The sequence below is a fragment of the Neoarthrinium moseri genome (genome assembly GCF_022829205.1).
Source record: "Neoarthrinium moseri strain CBS 164.80 chromosome Unknown scaffold72_Wmoseri_CBS_16480, whole genome shotgun sequence".
NCBI classification, from domain to species: domain Eukaryota; kingdom Fungi; phylum Ascomycota; class Sordariomycetes; order Amphisphaeriales; family Apiosporaceae; genus Neoarthrinium; species Neoarthrinium moseri.
In genome coordinates, this window is record NW_026055186.1 from 14,534 (window position 1) to 34,147 (window position 19,614).

The 19,614-nt window shown below is 49.2% G+C and overlaps 6 protein-coding genes across 6 annotated transcripts; 2 read left to right on the forward strand and 4 right to left on the reverse strand.

The window, feature by feature from the left end:
• Window positions 1–96: 96 nt before the first annotated feature.
• On the reverse strand, window positions 97–2,237 carry JN550_011675 (uncharacterized protein; the record flags this gene model as incomplete). Its single annotated transcript, XM_049310066.1, has 7 exons — window positions 97–829; window positions 882–901; window positions 958–1,184; window positions 1,267–1,415; window positions 1,530–1,619; window positions 1,696–2,009; window positions 2,061–2,237. 7 exons carry the CDS (start codon window positions 2,235–2,237, stop codon window positions 97–99), a joined length of 1,710 nt encoding a protein of 569 aa, XP_049166301.1.
• Window positions 2,238–3,311: 1,074 nt separating this feature from the next.
• On the reverse strand, window positions 3,312–4,694 carry JN550_011676 (uncharacterized protein; the record flags this gene model as incomplete). The annotated part of the gene is made up of 4 exons (XM_049310067.1): window positions 3,312–3,342; window positions 3,396–3,893; window positions 3,946–4,023; window positions 4,084–4,694. 4 exons carry the CDS (start codon window positions 4,692–4,694, stop codon window positions 3,312–3,314), a joined length of 1,218 nt encoding a protein of 405 aa, XP_049166302.1.
• A 2,205-nt stretch (window positions 4,695–6,899) lies between these two features.
• On the reverse strand, window positions 6,900–8,276 carry JN550_011677 (uncharacterized protein; the record flags this gene model as incomplete). The annotated part of the gene is made up of 4 exons (XM_049310068.1): window positions 6,900–7,247; window positions 7,300–7,406; window positions 7,456–7,972; window positions 8,025–8,276. The coding sequence occupies 4 exons, from the start codon at window positions 8,274–8,276 to the stop codon at window positions 6,900–6,902; spliced, it is 1,224 nt and encodes a 407-aa protein (XP_049166303.1).
• A 1,788-nt stretch (window positions 8,277–10,064) lies between these two features.
• On the reverse strand, window positions 10,065–11,213 carry JN550_011678 (uncharacterized protein; the record flags this gene model as incomplete). Its single annotated transcript, XM_049310070.1, has 4 exons — window positions 10,065–10,464; window positions 10,567–10,607; window positions 10,673–11,037; window positions 11,195–11,213. 4 exons carry the CDS (start codon window positions 11,211–11,213, stop codon window positions 10,065–10,067), a joined length of 825 nt encoding a protein of 274 aa, XP_049166304.1.
• Window positions 11,214–14,875: 3,662 nt separating this feature from the next.
• Window positions 14,876–16,060, forward strand: JN550_011679 (uncharacterized protein; the record flags this gene model as incomplete). Its single annotated transcript, XM_049310071.1, has 1 exon — window positions 14,876–16,060. The coding sequence occupies one exon, from the start codon at window positions 14,876–14,878 to the stop codon at window positions 16,058–16,060; it is 1,185 nt and encodes a 394-aa protein (XP_049166305.1).
• Window positions 16,061–17,201: 1,141 nt separating this feature from the next.
• Window positions 17,202–18,699, forward strand: JN550_011680 (uncharacterized protein; the record flags this gene model as incomplete). Its single annotated transcript, XM_049310072.1, has 4 exons — window positions 17,202–17,264; window positions 17,336–18,013; window positions 18,068–18,127; window positions 18,178–18,699. The coding sequence occupies 4 exons, from the start codon at window positions 17,202–17,204 to the stop codon at window positions 18,697–18,699; spliced, it is 1,323 nt and encodes a 440-aa protein (XP_049166306.1).
• Between the last annotated feature and the right edge of the window lie 915 nt (window positions 18,700–19,614).

The window sequence follows — 19,614 nt, forward strand, 5'->3', positions numbered from 1 at the left end:
CATTGTTCCATCTCAACTGCATTTTCTTTTGGGAATCAACGATGCCATCCCAGTCTTCTTATCAGTCTCTTGCACTGAATGGCTTGTCCTCCTCCCTCAGACTTTGCATGTCCGCTCCTGGGAAGTTTGGTCTATAGCTTTCGTTATAGCTCGACGAGGTTGCAGTTTATGCTCGGAATCTTGTGCTCTGTTCATATCAAACTGTTCCACAAATATGAGACTTAGTATCAATGCAACGACTGAGACACCAAGGAAGACCGAGAAACAGCCCATAAAGCCGAACTCGTACGCCTCACGAATTGAAGCTTTCTCGTGTCCATCCTGCATCGAGCTCAGGACAGCGACATAGCCCTCTGCATGGCGGGCAGGATCAACTGGCAACCCTTCCCATTCAAGCTTGAGGGCCATGACATTCTGAAAGGCGGTTCCACCAATGCCGACTCCTAGGGCAAATCCGAACTGTCGCGAGAAAAGATACATGGCGGCCGCCACACCTTCTTCACCAGTTCTGGTACCATCCGCAGGCTTACACATCGCTTGGCAGGCGAAGTTCTGGGCATTGAGAACAGCACCTGTTCCGACACCAAGGATTATTTGAGAAAAGGCCCAGAACACCGTGCTTGAGTGGACAGACCAAACAAGAAGAAAGCCAGTACCAATACATGCGATGAACCAGCCAACACAAATTGCCCATCGGTAATTTCTCGTCCTTGTAATCAAACGTCCAGTCACGATAGCTGATAGTAGAGTCGGTAATAGCAATGCTAGTACGTCGACACCCGCCTCCAACGGTGACTGTCCTTTAACGGATAGGAAATATAGAGGAACGCTGTTGACATCTTTAGCATCAAGACGTCCATGAAGTTTTAGATCGGTCATACTAGTACAAGAAGCCGAACATCTGTGGTACGCTCGAATCAGTCATACGAACTTAGGTGCACCAAGGCACTCACTTACGGCAAGTCCCTGGAGGCATCCATTGATATATGTTACGATAGCACTCCAATTAAGTTTGTCCGAGCCCTCGATCCTCCAATCTTGCCAAAGGCTCTTGCGCAGATATGGGTCTCTGGCAAAATGATTCTCATAAAAAACAGTCATGATCATACCTAAAGCACCAAGAACTATAGGTGCGATAGTCTGCGCACTATTCCAGTCATACTGGATACCTCCCCACGAGACACCTACCACAGCACATAAGTTTGAGTTTTAACATGTACTTTATAGAAGTAATATAAGGCAGAGGACGTGATATTAGTTACTCACCTATTAAGAAAGAGGTTGCAGAACACATAAATAGAATGCCTCCGAGCCAGTCGACCCGGGCGAGCTTCTCTTTCAGCGTAGCGGTTTTTGGCTTAAGCGTGAGGAGCCACGGGGTAAGAATCAACCCCAATGCACAAATTGGGAACATGCTAGACACTTAGTCAATAAAGTTTCTCAGAAGTTACTTTAAACCGCTTGCGCTTGAAAATACACATAGACTGGGCCGTTGAAAGGGGGCAGAGGGCGAAATCGAATGAACTTACATGTAGAAGATCACCCTCCAGCTAGCGTGCTCCACTATACCGCCACCAATAATTGGTCCTAGCGAAAGTCCGATAGCCCAGCCGCCGAGACTATGGATGTCAAAAAGTGTAAACTTCCGGGCCAGGAATATTATTTTGGGACGAGTGAACGAATGACTTAACTTACGTCACGCCATACCACTTCGGCCGGTGGGACAACGGTACAATATCAGTTAGAATGACGAGACCTAACGCGTGTATGCCAGCACCACCTATTCCTTGTATGCAACGTCCAACGAGCATGTGCACAATGCTGTTGGCCGTACAACAAATCACCGTGCCCAAAGAGAACATGGCGAGAGAGAACTCGAAGCAGATGGGACGGCCGAAGATATCGCTGACGGAACAAATGAATGGCATGGTCACGGCATTGACCAGCAGGTATGAGGTTCCGATCCAGAAGGCTTGAGTAGAGTCACCCTCTAGATCGTTTACCATGGACTATGAGTCTGGGTTAGAGCTTAACACTTCCGTAATTATTCTGGTTCTCACGGATAATGTTGTCGGTATGATGCTAGCATCCATGGCGACGATCAGCGATGTTACACCTAACATGTAAATGATGAGCCTTTCGTGCAGCGATGGCCTCCATATCTCGATCGAAGGAACTGGAGTGGTCTTGGGGTCTGTAGAAGACGTTGTCTGTCCAACAGTTTTGGCTACAGACATGGTGGAAGGATGTCGTTGAAGGGGTATAGGACTCGAGGTTTCCAGCTGCTTTGAAAATGTTGCAAGATACGAAAAGGCAATTGGAAATTCAACTCCATGTGTTTCGCTGTTTTTAATATATCCACTTGCTACCTGAGAAAGATTTTCGCGTTGGTTTCAAAGCATGCACTGACAGGTTTTTGGCCCCGTATGCACGTCTCAGTCGTAATATGGTACTACCAAGGCGCAATAGACGTGCGTCTAACAGCCAACAATCAATATGATTGTCAACAGCCCCTGCACATAACCGTGCTCTAGCGCTGTTATACGCGTTTTCGCCTTGTTTAGCGGATTTGAAGCCTGTAACTGTGGGGCATGGTAAAAGAGCAACGGGACCAACACGATTCGTTGTACAGCTCATTGGTCCTCCCGAAGGACTGTTGGTGACAAGTCATCCCTTGAGGAATGTGCCAAGACCCTAATATCAGCTGCTTCTTCCCCTGCATCTCTCATGGTTACAGGCAAGGTTATTTGTAGGCTGAGATTCGTTGCGACTTTTTCCTACGAATGCTAGGCCCCCGAAATAATGGCATGAGTCAAGCCCATCTTGAGAGTTTTTTGACCGTCGTACTTGCGCGAGATGTGAGCCTACAGTAAGATATTTGCGAGATGGACGTGGCAACCCGTGTATTTCATGTTCCAAGGGTATCTTTAGGGATCAATGGTTTCAAGCTATACCAGTGTTGTAATGTTCGTTGGTCGTACAGATCATACGATCGGATAACTGCTCATCGACGGCTCAGCATCCTCTCCCAAGCATAAAAGCGGATCAGAACGTGGTCCTGCCGACTGATAGTCATAATAATTGGAATCCGCAAGACAAGGGCCAAGGGCGATCATCTATTGCAATGTCACATGCAAGAATGTCAACGTAATCCATTATCTGTTCTTATTGAGGTATCATAACGTTCTTTAACAAACAATGCTCCATCGCCATCTAGTGATCACGTAACTTGTTAATATCAAGCATGCTGACCGTGTCCTCCTCGTACTGGTGTAATCAAATCAGAATGCAAAGCCAATATCATGACCAGACTACGCCATCAATGCAATGTGCTTCAGTTCACTGCTCGAATTGTTAGACTCGGATCCAATCACAAAGGTTGAGGGACCACTCACTTCTGAACCTGTTGACCGACCTTCATGGATGGATATTCAACTTCTTCGCCTTCGTCCCTGCCTAGCTTGTACTGCTCTTCGCGTATCTTGCGGGCCTGCTCAGCTAGGATCTCATTCGGAGACAAGAGATAATCTGATGACAGGTGGTAGAAGAAGGTTGACGATATGCGCACGAGAGGACGGTCAGGTAACTCCTTCTTGCGGCGCTCGATAACGCCAATGGTTGCCTCGTTAACAACAACCTCATGATACCCAGCCTTGATCAGGCCACCGGTGAGATGCTCAAGCTGTTTACCGGCTTGCACCAACAAGTGCTTCCCCGGCGGGATCTTTACAGGGATGCGTTTTCCCGTGTTTCGTGCCCAGATGTGGAGGCCTGGATAGCGTGAACGACCGTGGATGGTCAAAAAGTTGAGATCTGTGTGGAAACCAGCGAGGATGCTGTCCTTCTTGCCATATCTGTTGAGGTTCGACGCCGTCGGTGCCAGAAGGTGAGGACTGCAGTTCGTAAGTGGCCGCCATGTTGTAGAAACTCAATTTAATGACATACCCATATTTTCCGGCCTCAACAAATGCCTCGGCAGGCAAGCCCAGGCCAATCGCAGCCATACCGGAAATGTCTGATACACTGGCAATCGGAGTTAGCCCCCTACACATCACCGACACAGCTTTAAGGGCCGTGGCTTACGCATTCTTCAAAGTGTTTCCCCACTTGTCCATAACAGACTCCCACCGGTCATGGATTTGCTCCGCGTCGGGAACAATGTTGGGGGCATTGAGACCTGGGAACTCGGTCTCATACGGAGGCTTCTCCACCATCCGCCAGAAGAACCTGCACTTGGGGTCTGGTGCGTGTGCTTTGATATCCAGTGGTCGCTCTGAGGGAGCTAGGCGCTCAATAACCTGCAGGCAAGGTTCATCGACCGCGCACTTCGGCTTCTCGGTGTTCTCTAGCGTCACACCGATCTGGTACCCGAGCTCCGGGCGTTCATCCTTCTTTAGGTCCTCTTCAGGCTGAGCAAAGTAGTCTTCCAACAGATCCAGGAATGTCGTGTTGTCGTCCTCCGAAACACGCGAGTCGTGCAACACCAACGCACCGTATGTGATAAGCGCGTTTGCGGCTTTTTTGCACTCGGCAAGCACCTCGGGTGAGTCGCGAGGCTTGGTCCGGAAGACGTCCACGTCCACGATTGGCAAGTCCATCGACAGCTCCTTATCTTGCAGGGCCTTATCAGCCTGGGCGGCCATGGATGACAGGATGTTGCCCATTGGCGTTGGTGATTCTGATTGAGCTCCCATCGTACTAGCCGGCGCGGTAAGTTGTCGGCAGAGGGGGTTCTTAATATTTATATGTCTGATCTGTAGGCCTGAAGATGCCGCCCAGATGAATCGCATTTGGATCGCACGATCAAATGCCGCCTGGAGGCTAAGAGCACGTGTTGCCGCACTAATTCATGCCGGCGGATAACGGCGGCCAACTGCCGCCTCTCCGTACCTATACATACAGATCGCTGCCAAGTGGTGGCAATTGCATATTCCGCGCCGGTCTAAGCCGGAGTCCGTTACGGCGACCACGAGATCATCTGGCCTCGAACTCGTCTTGAAAACTTCAACACGCGACCACTGATCGTTACCTTCTGGTCACAGTTATAATAGCGAAGGTACAGATGGCTCCAGGTGATGTCCAGTGACTTGGCGCACAATTCCGAGTTGGCGAAACCAAAAGCCCGTGAATGGAGAAACGAGGGTTTCTGATTGGCTACTTTCCTGCGAACAACCCTTGCGACTCTTAAGCCGGGAGAACTTCGAGCTGCGTACCGCGGCGCATCAGTGCCGCACTTGTGATCTCGAAATCATATTTCCACGAGTCCGGCCTCATTGACGGTGTGTATCAGTGACTTGCAATACAATAGCTGAACAGTCGAAATGCGAGAATGCTGAAGTCGGACGTTGTTGAAAGAGTGCCACCCGCCTAGTAGCATAGATGAGTTAGTATGTAAGTGGATCCATATTGCCTAGTTTGTGGACATGATGCACGCGAATGAGCCCGAAGATGATCGACGAACGTTGGAAACAGTCCAAAGTGAACTTATGTAACATTTTCATGCTGGAGGCACTACAGGTCAGATTCAAGTCACGAAACTGGAGCTTTCAGCCGGAGCGTTTGCCTAGTTGTAGCGATCCTATCAAAGGCGATACAAACGAGATCTAGCCCCGGATCCGAAGTCCATTCTCTGCTATGACCTCACAGCTGACAACGGGCCTGATAAATTACAGTTTTGGGCGGCCCAAAGGCTTCTACATGCCAGTTCGGTCCATGCATCCTCCCTGTTGTGAAAGGTCGACTTGGACGTTGCAATTGCTTCTTCGTATCTCGTGCCCCTAATTCCAGTATGACCCTATAAGGTATCATCGATGTGTCAACATCTGGCATAGGGACCACTTCTCACCGTATCCACCTCACCGTTCTGAGGTTATTTTCAATCCATAGCGAGTTTGATTGGGTGGAAGGCGTAAAAAACAGGTTATCGAATTCCTGAAGTGCCAATGTAGAGGTATGAATTCAGAAACCAAACCGACGGCCTTTTGGGAACTTGATGTGCCAGACACAGATATCTCGCGAAGAGCCACTATGACAATAATTACGTATAGCTTTGCCAAGTTTTCATGTTTATCTGGAAGATACCCGCAGTAGTAGCAGAGTTTTGAGTCTCAGGTTATCAGTCTGCTCTAAATTGCATCAATATTCCACTAACACTACAAAATTTGACTTCATTACAAATTCCAAACACTATATCTACAGAGAGAAGGATATCATCCTTCCACTCACTGAATTAACAAGGGAGAAAAGCGGCTGGACAACAGCCTATAAATATGACTGCATAATCTGGCTAGCTGCTTTCCTTTGTCATGAGCTACGTCAAAGAGCATGAATAGAATGAGTCGCTTGTTTCACAGCGGCTGCCATTCACTCATTGTGACAGCCGAAAACAGCGCACTAAATTGCCACAATGGCAAAGTGATTTACTATTAAACCGTGCATGTCGGCCTTCGGCAACCATGGACGACCTCCAGTCACATGATCATATATGGAAACAGACTGACCGACAACATCAAGACGTCAGGGGAGGCTTACAGGAAACTCAAAAATATGTGCATACAGCATGAATATTCACAAGTCCAATGTGGGCAGTGCCAACAATTTCACGGGCCCCAAATATACACGAACTTGGAGCATATATGCCGAGCTGCCAAGCAATTGGGAAGCTTTGGAGCATGTGAGCGACTGAAAACCATCAAGATAAAAAGAGCAGGTTGGAAAGATTGTACAAACTGCTACAATCGGCATATGGTACATTCCATTTGGGTAGCAGGAAACGCAGAATAGTAATACCTTTATTCCGAATTCCCTTTCTTGTATTAGCCGTTATGATAATACGAATTTGTAAAGGTTGGGTGGCTCTCCAACGGCCTTTATAATAATGACTCTGGAGGATGTGCTGCTCAGGTCCAATCTTCCCATCGTGCTTCTCTTAATTCCAGGTTGCCTGGGTACACCACTGGCTGCAAAGCGCCCTCGAACTCAGCGAGGTACCCGTTTTTACATGCCGTAAATGTAACCTTTTCTTGTTGTTCCAGGTAGAATCGGTCAAATTCGTGGCGCATGGCATCTCTGAGACTATTCACGTCGCCTCGTGGATGGAGAGTCTCCCATGGCCGAGTGCATACTTGGCCCTTGCAAGCCTTGAGCGTGAGTAATAGGCCATCAATACGAGGTGTGAGCTTTGACAAATCCCAGCCGTTGATGATGCCGCTGGCTCCATATAAGTTGTTCATTTGCACAGGATCGCTCTGAACCTTGTTAACTTTGGCTGCTATGGGTGAGTCAACTGCAAGAACATACCAGCATGTCATATAATTCGTGCTCATTGGTACACCACACCACATAGGCAAGGTCATATCCCTCACCGATTATTCGTACTGATTTCCACGTGTTGTTCAAGCCACGAGCTAAGAATGAGTTAGTAGCCGCCTGGATACCAAAAGCTTTGGTACTCACATCCAGCTAAGCCACTACCAACTCCAGGATACGCCCCTTCAAGAATGCCGTCGCCCCAGAACTCCAAATTGACATGCTCACTCCTCCTTGAAGTAGACCGCAATTGTTCCCGTGTCACCGGCATGGGTTCTCCATCAAATTCGGCTTGCAGCGGAATGTTTGCCAGGCGAAACAGGGTAGGTACGATATCCGTATGCGAGGTGGGAATCGATACTGTTCTTCCTTTATCAACGCCAGGCCCCCTGATCACAAACGGGATATTGATGTCTTCTTCGATTGCACAAGTTTTGCCCGGCGCCAACCGATGTTGTCCGATATGGAAACCATTGTCCGTAGTGTAAATGAGGTACGTATTCTCCAGAACCTCAGGGCTCTGTTCCAGACGATCGACAATTGAATTGATCAAATCATCAACAGCTTGTAACGATTGAATACGCTTACGGTAAAAGTTGTCCAGATAGTCAACAACAGTCTGGTTCAACTTTGCCAACGTCTTAATCCAGCCACCGCCGCTTGCCTAGTTTGCTTTAGTTGTGCGCCCTGTTTCATGTCTACTACCCATCACTCACTTTATCAGGATTGAAATTTGCAGCCCGCGGTACCTTCAAACCTGGGAACAAATCCTTATGTCGGTCTGCTGGAACAGCAGGATTGAATTTGCCCTGGATAGTCTCTGAGTGGGGGCCTATTGGAGCAACACCAATGAAAAACGGTTTCCCATTAGCGATAGCACTGTCTAGGAACTCCACGGACCTCTCAGCTACAAGGTCTGTGGAGTATTGTCCTGGGAGGTTTCGAGGCATATCTTGGTCATGTTGCATTGTTGCATTGTAGTAGATATACGTGTTCGGGTCGAGGAAAACTAGAGTACTTATGTTAGAGAGGATTTAAAACCAAGGATACAGGGGTGTTTCACAATCGTGACTTGTCCATCCTTTCGGAAAGGGGCTGTTATAGGTTGAAGTTGAATGTCCATTCATGAGCTTCCCAGTATAATAGGTGTTGTAACCCGCCTCTTGTAGCCACACTGGTAAATATCTGTCATTCCATCCTTCTGAGATGAATTTGGTATAGCCGCCTATGACTTTTGTTAGAGAAACTTCAACTATTTATGTATACTTTTCTTCTCAAGAAAGAAAAAGGGAACAAAGTGTAGAAGGGGTAGACACGCATAATCCTTACCGTATGGAGCAGCAACGTCCGTAACATTTGTGTTATGGGCCGCCCGCCCGGTAAGTAGCGAAACGCGTGAAGGACAACATATCGAGATGGTGCAAAAGTGATTGCTAAAGGTCGTGCCCTGTTGAATGAAGTGCTTTTGGACGGCTGGTTGGTAATCGAGAGATTGCAGGTGGAGGTCTTGGTCGTCTGTGATTATGAAGATGAAATTGGGTTTCCCCGCTGTCGAGTTGCTGCCACATGCAGCTCCTATGGCTAAAGTAAACAAATGGGCTGCAAGCCCTGCAAAGAGCGCCGAAAAAGACGCCTTCATATTCATGTAACACTATGCAATACTCGCCAATGGAGAAAAAGGTGATCAAGCATCAATGCCCGCCAAACTCTAATGGCCTCGGCTTCGGGCAATCGGTCAAAATATGTACGTGCTGGTCGTCAATGACATGCCTGCATTCAGAGTGAATGTGATTGGCTCAATATAATAGCAAGTGCGTTCTGGTGATAATATGGGGTCAGCTATATCTGATGTCACCGGAGGCCGGAATTGCGTGATTGCTAGTGGAATCTCCGCCCCGGAGTCGCTGATCCGATACGCACCGGCGCTTTGTTGCGGTAGATGATTGCCCGCGGCAACATCGCACTGTGCGCTGCCGACCTGTGGATTGATGAATGTTAGAGCATGGTTCAAATGCCCATTTTCTTAATATAACACCAGGCTCTGTTAATGTGTCATGCAGTATCACCAGCCTTTCCCGGTACCCTTGCCTACGTGTTGTGACGTTTCCTCCTGTGCTCAGATGAGCTTGTGGATGGGAGCAGGCTATGTGTATAGTCGTCGCACGATCGATATATCTGCAACTTTGACCATTTACGGATGGGCGATAATCCATTGAATGTTGGCGCAATGATGCCGCCACCTACTATGTCGTCCCTGTAGTTGGATCTTCGTACTATAAATCGGATGTCGGACCCCTTGAAACTTCCTTAGAAGTATGGCAACGGCAAAGCGCTGGGGGTTGACCAAGCGCGGTGGACTAGCTGATAATATAAGCCGAGAAACAAAACAAGCACGGCACTTCGTCTCCAACTTCTAGGGTTCAGGCGTATGTCCCCTTGAGAAGAAAACTCTCCTCGTCGAGTTTCAAGGTCAGCATTGAACCCAGGACACGAGCTGCAGGTGACTGTTCCCTCGTCATTGACCGGCGATGGCGAGAACATGCGAATTAGAACAGTTGAGCTCTCCGAAATGGAACTAGATGTCTTGTCTCCCGTGATAAGTGTTTAGCGTTATTGTCACCTATCATACAATTTGCTCTAACTATATACCTGATATTAATCATATTAGTGATAATAAAGTTATACCGATGTCCAGCGTTTTCGGACTTATGATGGTTTCGTAATTATCCCACTTCCTACCCTACAGCTCCTTGTTTCTAAAACTCGTCGTAGTCACGCAGCTTCCGTGTAGAGCTTGATCGGCTCTCGATGTCATCATCCCTCGCACTCACGGTTTCTATGGGCATCTTGAAGTCCTCGCGGATTACCTCCGTCTTGATGACCCTCCGAATGCCCTGTTCCTGCAGCTCTATGATATCATTACCAGCATCGCCACCAGCTTCGACCCTAGTGCTGTGATGATCGCGACCAGTGTTCAGGATTCGCGACATCTTATGCGATTTATGTACTGTGCTGGTGTGATTGTCCGACTTTGATTTGGACTTGTACGGGTCCTGCCCAGGATTCGTGGCCTTGACAACCTTGGCGATGAGGTCCGCCATGTTCATTTCGATGTGTAGCTTGAGGAGGTAGGCCACGGGGTGGAAGAGGAGATACCTGAAGTACAAATTGTTAGTCTAACAGTTATCGATTTGTGGCGGCGATATGACGGTCACTATGATTGCTAGTGAGTAGCTGGTGAAAAACGTCTCCACTTACACGAAAGAATTGTGAAGCGACATTGTTCCAATGAGGGCAATCTGCATCGGTGGAGACGTTAGCCTCTCGTGATCTCTTGAGCCCTGCCGAATCCAGCAATTCTTACATCTAGCGATACGGAGATGGCAATCATCACGAGGTTAGTCTTATATAGCCTCGTGTATTTGGTCAAGCCATAAGCGACCAGCCGTGACCGGACCAGGTGTACGAAATGCAAGTTGAGTCCAGCGTCGATTACGCAAAATATGCCTTTCTCGAGCCGATCCCAAACTTCATTGACGTGAATATATGTTTCGTTGATCTGTAAACGCGCAGGGACCCAGATGCAGAAGACACTGATGTTGATGGCGAGGATAATGGCGAACACGCTCCACTTCAGGCGAGATGCTTGTCGTTTGGACACCATGAGTAGGGAAACTCTGTTGATGATGATTTGAAGCAGTAGTTGGATTTGGAGGCTCCAGAAGAATACTGAAACCATTGAGTTAAATTGTGTACAAGGGCAAGACCACATCTGATTATGAAGAATTTACCTACCGATAAAGAAGAAGAAGAAGAATCTTCAATTTCTCGTTAGTGATACACTTCCGATATGGTGGGCAATAGAAACAAACTGATTCAAGCTTACCCTGGTTGAATATAGCCATCTTGAAAACACCAGGTAATACTGGCAATAACAAGACTAGCAATTAGCTCGACCCATATCATAATTACATATTTCGACACCTTGCCCGATCGTTTGTATGATTTTAAAGTCTGCGACGCAGCCTTCGCAGCGCAGAACAAAGCCGTGCCAAGACTGAAGCCGAAGAAAATACTTCCGGTATTCAAGTCCGCCATGGTTGGCTCCTCCTTTACATACCACTCGGGTATTAAGAGTCCACGTTCTGCCATATTGTTGCTGATCTTGTTTGGGATAATTGCGGTACCAAATATTTCGAAAGAGATAAGAACAGTAAAGGAAAAATAACAGCAGTTTCAAGAATGCAAGCCGGGAATCACTTTTGAAAAGAATATTTTCGAGTTGCGGGAATTATATCAGAAACAGAGCCATTCTTCATTTGAAGGGGTAAGTTGGGTGGTGTTATACCGGCGAGAAGATTCAGCTACTGAGGAACGCTCAACCGAATTAAGACACGGTCTCGATACCCATACTTGTAGACCGAGTCATGGTCGAGGGTAATGTTCCCCTTTGAGCTGTTATGGTTTGGTAGGCAGCCAGTGTACTAGTATTCCCCTTGCTGGCCTTTCAGACGTGGCAAGTACTCAACCTTGGGTCCTGTAGACCAGAGTAGTCTCGCCTGTTAAGAAAAATGCCCGATGTGGACGCTGCGTTGATGTGGCTGGGCGCGATTTTACTTGGAAGAGGACGATTGCTGACGGACGAAACTTTAACATCTTGGAACTATGCTCCTCCAATCGGGGCGGGCCCTAGATTCCGAATTAACGGGACTAGTGAAGCAGATTGCGATGGCCTGGGCTAGTTCTTTCCATAGGGCCCATTGAGATCATCAAACCCGCTCGGAAGTCATGGCGATTCAGAAGTGCTGCCGGTGTCCAATATCGTATAAATAACCAACGTGGCGTACGCCGGTGAAAAACCGGAAGTACGTCCATAGAATTAGCGGGGGGCTTTTTCTTCTCTAAGAAAAGGTGTAATACCATCACGCTCATAGTCAATTCACCCCTTCTCCTGTAACGTTTCTATGCATTTATAAGCCAAAAACGCTGTTTCTCGCGTCAGGAAAGCCCATAAGCAAAGTCGTAGGCACAGAACGTTCCGCGCATGACCCTTCTACCCAAAAGTCTGGAAGTATCTAGAAAATTCCTACTTGCAAGTAGTCCGCCAAGTTGAGTTTCATACAGCGGGACTGCTAACATCGTTAGGGGCGAGACCCTGCATCCTGCCATAGTAGTTAGGGAGTTGGACTCAAAGCCACTTCCAGATAATCCTAGGCTTAGCGTGAACTACCTCTAAACTGTCCAAAAACGCCATGTCGGACAGACGCACCCATTGGAAGCAATTGCCTATGATTCGGGTAGATCTCCCGCGACCTAGACTGGCATCGTTCAAACCCTAAGGGTCCGTCGATCTCAAGGGGATGTCAAGGATCAAAGCCTCTTGCTGGTGATTGAACAGATTCCTTGGTGTTCGGGCCATGGGAACTGCCTCCTCTTCCCACATGAATCAAGTTCTAATAGCACACTGTCCAATCGTTACAACAAGGAGAGACTGCCACAACCCATAAGTTGGGGACCACGTTAGGAAACTGCCTGGGCCGCAATATACCCACAATTCACCCGTTCCCAAAATCCCCTGACTCAAGTAGCTTAGCACGCTATGGTGCCCCTATGCAAGCCCAGGCTTCGACAAGCCGTTGGTAAACTACTTCATCTCCATCAGCCCGACGGAGTGGTTGGTTTTTAACGCGCGTTTAAGCAGGATATTCTTCGGACACCTCGGGGCTGAAGTCACTCTAGCAAGTGCGCACTTGAATGAGTAGTGATGAAGTGATGCTCTGCAGTGTCTCTGTCCTACAAACTCTTCAGTTCATTCTTCGGCGCCCGTCGGGTGAGCGGTCCATCCCTGCAATCAACAAAATTAGGCCACACCAGGAATGGGAAAAGGCTACAGTCTGTCGAGCACTTGAAGTTACCTGGATTTTAATCAAGAGCCTTCCACTAATTGCTGCACTTGCGGGAGGTTTCATCGAGTGGGGAGCCGGTATGGAGGCAAATACGGACGACATCCTCCGGGCCGACTAATACCTACCTATGAAACTCGCCCTCACTAGGTGTTTAGCTAATTAGCTCCTTTCTTCACGCTCCAGGCCGCTTAGCCATTCAGCCTTATTTCATCAGCCCCACCCCCACCGGCCCGGAAAGATTATAGTGACTGGCTGACTTAGTTACTTGAGTATGATCATCTGTAGTCACGGCCGTGCCCTAACGAAAGGGGAATGACAATGATATTGGTTCCACTACCTGCTCGTGATTCACTACCGCCAGGAGCTGTTCATGCCGATCACAATGGACATACGAGCTAATTCAAAGCGTAATGGTGTGCAAAAATCAGACACAGAATCCTCCTGTCTGTCTGTAAGGCCGAGGTTATAAGGGTGTGTAGGCTCGCCCTCTGTACAGAGCACTGTTGCGTGGCCCACCAGCCACTCCGTGGCGTGTCCATTATCCACATCAAGGGGCTTTTCGTCAATCTTCAAAGTCATTTGATGCGGTCTCGCGAAGTCGCTGTACGTTGTACAAACTTATCAGGTGTGTCTTCGAGAAGGATATGTAAACGATGAGCAGCGCTAATGCCATCTGTTTATGGCCTGTCCCAGCAATGCGGTGGCAATTTTGGACTGCGAGTTGGTTGACGAACTAAATGCGCGGTAAGGTCCTTCGGAATTTCTGAAGCCAAGTCCGAGCCCCTCATGACCCAAGAGCTGGCCTGGTGTTGCTTCATCGCCTCGTAGAATTTGGATACGTAGCGGTAACTTTGGCGCGCTAATTGGGTGCTTCAGCAGCCTGTGTAGTGGACCAACGAACCAAACCAACCCCCTAGTCGTACTGTCGCAACGGGAGCATTCGGCAGCCTGGTCTCACCGTCATGCTGCTTTACTGTTGCCCTGGCATGCCCACGGAACGGCCCGTTCTCAATGGAAATGCAGTGCGTTCATTATAGCCCGTGGATGGATGCCATGCCGGTGGTGATCTGGCTAATACCACCAGGTTAGGGTCCTGTTGCCCGTCATTGGGTCAGCGAGAAATCTGGATAATAGGAGGGGTTCCTGGGGTCCATTGGTCCAGTCCAGGGGCCTATCAGGGACCCGGAACGTGGCGGCCTCTGGCGGTGACCTCGGAATTGGCAGTCAATTCCCCATTGTGCAGCCCGTCATCCATTGAATTCAACATGCGCCATTCACGTCTTCGGCCTACCTGTCGGATGGCAGTGAACCGGCGCTGCGCCACACCCCTCCCTACACTTGGTATCTAACTTACGGAGTATGTAAACAACGTTCAAAGGTGAGGTCGGCTTGGGGGCTTGGCTAAAAGCTGGAGATGCTCAGCTGCTGCCTAAGGTCTGACTAACTTCGGGGGGCTAACTTCGGTGTTTGACGTCTACGGCCCCAGCACAATCCCCCATCACAACGCCCTACAGTACCCAAGTCAGGCATTCCCAATCGTCCCGCTGCCATCGTTCTTGTTGCTGGTTGCTGGATCCTGTAGCAACCACAAGTCTGCAGTCGTGCCGTGTGCCAATCGCGATCCCCTTTCAGACGGCTGCCGACGAGCCCCCTTCGCTACCATGCGCAAGCCGACGAAAGCTTCGAATTCGACCTCGAGCAGCGCCGCGGATGACGCCGTGTCGCTGCACACGAATCCCGGCGAGACCGAAGCCTTTCCCCTTCTCCATGACGACGATGCCCCTGAGCTCAACCTGGATTCGCTTGACGACTTGCCGCCTGTCTACAGTGATGCCGTCGACTCTCCTCCCAGCGCCGCTCGCTCCGCCCCGTACCCAGCCTTTCGCAAGGATGCCAACACCGGCGCCGAGGTCTACCTCCGCGACGAGCTCCAGCAGCCCGCTGCACTGGAGAGCTTCATTCGCTCCGTAGCCACGATCCCTCCCCGGCCGTACCTGAGGGTCGTGGGAACACACACAGCGAGCAGGAAGAAGAGCGATGGCAAGACCGAGAAGAAGACCGTGACCGATTTCGCCGTGTCAGTCGAGATGACGCCATACCTATACTCGGCCGCCCAGTACGGCCGCTCGTGGACGCAACTGCGCACCGTCGACAACGCAGAGAAGGTGCGCCGCGGCACCAGCCTGAAGAAGCGGGCTCCAGGGTCCCAGCAGGACATAGAGGTCGGCGGGGGCCCGAAGCCCTCTCTCGAGGAGTGGTGTCATCGGTACTGCGCCAGCCACACCGGTCTCCGATGCTTTGCGCTCAAGCGTGAGATGACCGGCTTTGACTTTCTCAGAGTCAAGGAACAGCTCCATGCTCTGGTTCGAAGCACCAATTATCGAGGCCGGCTGGACGTCCACATGGTTACCAACGATGCCACTGTCGAGGTCTATAACGATGCTCGGATCAACCGCTGGCGGTTCACGTCATGGATACAGTGGCTGTTCTACCTGACCCTCATGTTCATCTTTTCGTGGCCCTATCTCTTCTTCCGGACCAAGCGATGGGAGGTTGCTGTGGCCGAATGGCCGTTCTCCCGCATGGCCGCGAATGGGCAGCGTGAGTATGTCAGCATCAGCGAGGACCAGCTGTACAACATGTGGGGTCGGGCCGTTCTCCGGGCTGTCCTCGAGAAACGACAGTGTGTGCTGGATCAAGCGGATCTTGCGAGAGCTCAGGAGCCTGACCCTAGCTTCGAGTCGGGGCATTCCGCCGTGGATGGTGCGATCAACCTGTTTCGTGCGGGTATCGGTGCCATGAATGAAGTCAATCGCCAACTAGGCTGGGGTGCAGACGAGTTCTGATATAGCGACCCGAATAGCACCCCGTTGTGCAAAGTTACGACTCTGACGGCGCCTCGCTTGTCCTATACTTCAGGTCAGCATATCGTAATCGCTGGACCCTACCTCCTCCATCTCGAAGTAGCCATATGTGTTTGATTGTGAATCATTACTTCACCATCGCAGTAGCCCCATCCCCGCCATCGTCTCCGTCAACTGCAGCCAGCCAATTGGCGTAATACTACCCATGAAGCCCTGGAGTACATAGCATTCGACCGAATCGGGGCGTACACACGTCTGGGGCATCGTGATACAAACCCTACCGACCTATCTTTTCTTAAGGACACTCAGTAGGAAGCCGCCTTGTTTCAACACCTCCGTCACAGAACGCTAGAGTGGTTTGTGTCTGCTGCACGTGGGTCTGGCAACGGCTGTCATGTGTTTTGGGTATGCTTCGAACTCTAGATGGCTAATTCCATGGGGTCGAGTACCTGGCCGTTTTCTTCACCTTTTGTTTCTTTCTTATTCTTTATTCCTTTTCACCTCTTTCTAGCTATATTAGTACAATGTCCATCTGAGGAAAATGTCTACCCTGGGACAGTGTAAACAGCAAGGTGTACCTCGTGAGCTTTGAGCAGGTGTTGCCCTGGATTTAATGCATGACAATCCGTGCCTCATGGCACCAGCCAGCCAGCAGGCATCCGTAACCTGTTGCGCAGAAAAGTGGAGTGTGCATGTCAATACATTGGTAAAAACCCCCTTGCAATCATCGTGATGCGAAGGTATTGGAAATCTCGGTTACTCTTTATCTTGTTATTGAAGTATAGGAAAGTCGAAATCACAGCAGCTGTGAGCTCTTCCATGTATGCGATGCTGTGAGCGCAGTATAACACTGGGAGAACTAGGCTATGACAACACCCGTTAACTAACGTTTGAAGTTCACGGTCGCATGCTCTTATTAGTGGATGTGCTGTCAGCCTTACAGTGCGTCGGCTGTCGGAGTTTAGCGATAGAGAATGCTGTTCATTAGGCAGGCAATGCATGCCTGGAGAGAATCCCCGCAGCATGACGTTGAGCGCTACGGTATTTTTACCTTGAAGTGCTGGGCTTTCACTCAACGTTGGGCGCCCTGCTGCGTGCATCCTACCAAACGACTTTGCTAAATATGTCTGATTCCGCAATACCAGTCCAGGTCCGCGGGCGATACTTCTGGAAAGGCGATGAACGAGTAAGCAACCATCGCTGTGACTGGCGCTGAAGGCCTGCCGTGGTCGAGCATCACTGACATCGAATCGACAGTTCCTTCTACGTGGAGTGGTGTACCAGATGAAAGGAGCAAGGCCAAACGGTCACAGCCCAACCCAGGATCCTCTCGGTGATGATATGCTTGAAGACCTCAAACGAAGTCTGCCTTTACTCGAAGAACTTCGGCTGAATACCTTGTTCGTCTGTACGTTGTTGTTTCCTTTCATGTGGAGTACCGCTTACACTCCAAGGGAAGATTCCATTGACCACACGAAAAGTCATGAGAAGACTATGAAACTACTGGCGGATGCTGGGATTTACGTGATCTTTGTAGGTTTGCTAATTTCGGATGACGATGCTGAAGATGATCTGACCATGCAGTGCCTGTCCACACCACGATGCTGCATCAATAGAAGCGCGCCGTTTGAGTCGTACACGCAAGACCTCCTTCAGGAGTACTTCTCCACTATTGACTGCATTTCGGCCTATTCTAATACGCTAGGAGCCATCTTGGCGAACGAGGTGATAAATTCTGTAAGAAACACCAACGCTGCGGCGATCATCAGAGCTGTGACGCGTGACGTGAAGAAGTACATGGCCTTAGCAGCCGAGGTCTACAATCAAAGGATTATTCCTGTTGGAATCAGCTCGTCAAAGATTCTCACCGTGTTTCAATCAGAGTTCGACTATTTGTCCGGCGGTGACCAAAAAGAAGCCTTGGACTTCTTTAGCGTAAGTGTACTCTATTGCTGACTTAGCGAAATCGTATTGAACTGAGTGAATTAGTTCAATGACTATTCTTGGTGCGGAGAGTCCTCGATGATGATTTCGGGTTATGATAGGCTCGTATGTACCCGGCACCATGATAGCGAAAGTTGCTTATAGTTTCTCTACAGGTCGATCGGTTCTCCAAAGCACATATACCAGTCTTTTTCTCGGAGTACGGAGCGAACGTGACAAGACCCCGTTTGTTTCATGAGACGAGTGCAATCTACTCCCCAGAAATGACCAATGTATTTTCCGGGGGTATTGTATACGAGTTTATTGAAGGTCTCAACAGATACGGCTTGGTACGGATAGCTGAGGGCGGCCAACTGGAACCACTACAAGATTTTCACAACCTCAAAGTTGGTCTCAACATGTGTTGCAATGTCCAGCCAAACACCTCGGTGGAATGGTCGAGCAGTTCTAACACGGCATCCATGGCGCCCAAGATGCCACAAGTCAGCTCCGACTGGCGAGCGAAGCCAGATATACCTGAGAGCCCTGTAGATTGGGAAGAGGCCCGCAAGCAGATCGAAGATGGCCAATGGATAGATGTAGAGCGTGAGATCCGGGCTTTTGAAATGGAAGAGCTGGCGAATTCAATGTGGGGGAGGTTCCAACTCGATGGGACGGGGCCGCACTGGAGTCAGTAGAAAGAATAACAAGATTAGTTTTCGAACATATCTCGTACATATGTGAATCACTGCGACCAGATAACTGTCTAACTATTGCTATTACAGCAAGGTCAAAGCACTTGTGGGCACGGGATGGCTTGATTATGGTGATGTCCAAGTTCATATCGTTCTGATTGGACTAGTAACGAATATACATGTGATACTGATATCGTTTACTCAAATTAAGGTAGCTACTTTCTGCTCAACCCATCAATTGGCTTATTTACTATAAGCTACAGGTTTCTACTTTAATATTTGGCTTAACTGTCACCATCGCATCGGTGTCGGCTTAGAAAAGAATCTATTTTTTCCTCCTTTCCAAAGTGTTTATGATGTTTGCTGTGCCGCAACATTGCAGTATAAAGCATAAGTTATACCGTCGACTTGTCGCCCGTGATCAGCATTGCGGTGCAGTGAAGTATATGTGCCAAAACGTGGAGACTGGCGGTGCAAGTGATTTGGATGTTCCATGCTCAGGTTTGTTACGGACCAAAAGACGGGCCAAGAGGCTCTGAGAATGGCCAAAGGGAGAGACACGTGAAATAGCTTCTAATGTTGGTGTACTAATATGACGCTTGTTTCCATGCATACTTGTAGTGACCTGGCAAAATATCTGGAGGAACATGGTTGCATTGCCGACTAGGCGGCTTGGCGTGCCCCGGCGATACGACTAATTGGGAAGGCCGCGAGTTCAGTGAGCGCGATTGCAACATAGGTATGGATTGCAACATCAGGTTTGACCACTTCTAAGCGAATCCTTAAGAGCAACGACTTAATCTCGACGGGCACAATCACCACAGCAGTTCAAACCCTTGTCATTATCTCCGATTTCTGTTGGATGCGGTAACAGTGGCAGTCCCACACAAGCTTGGTTCCATGTGATAAAGCGTATCT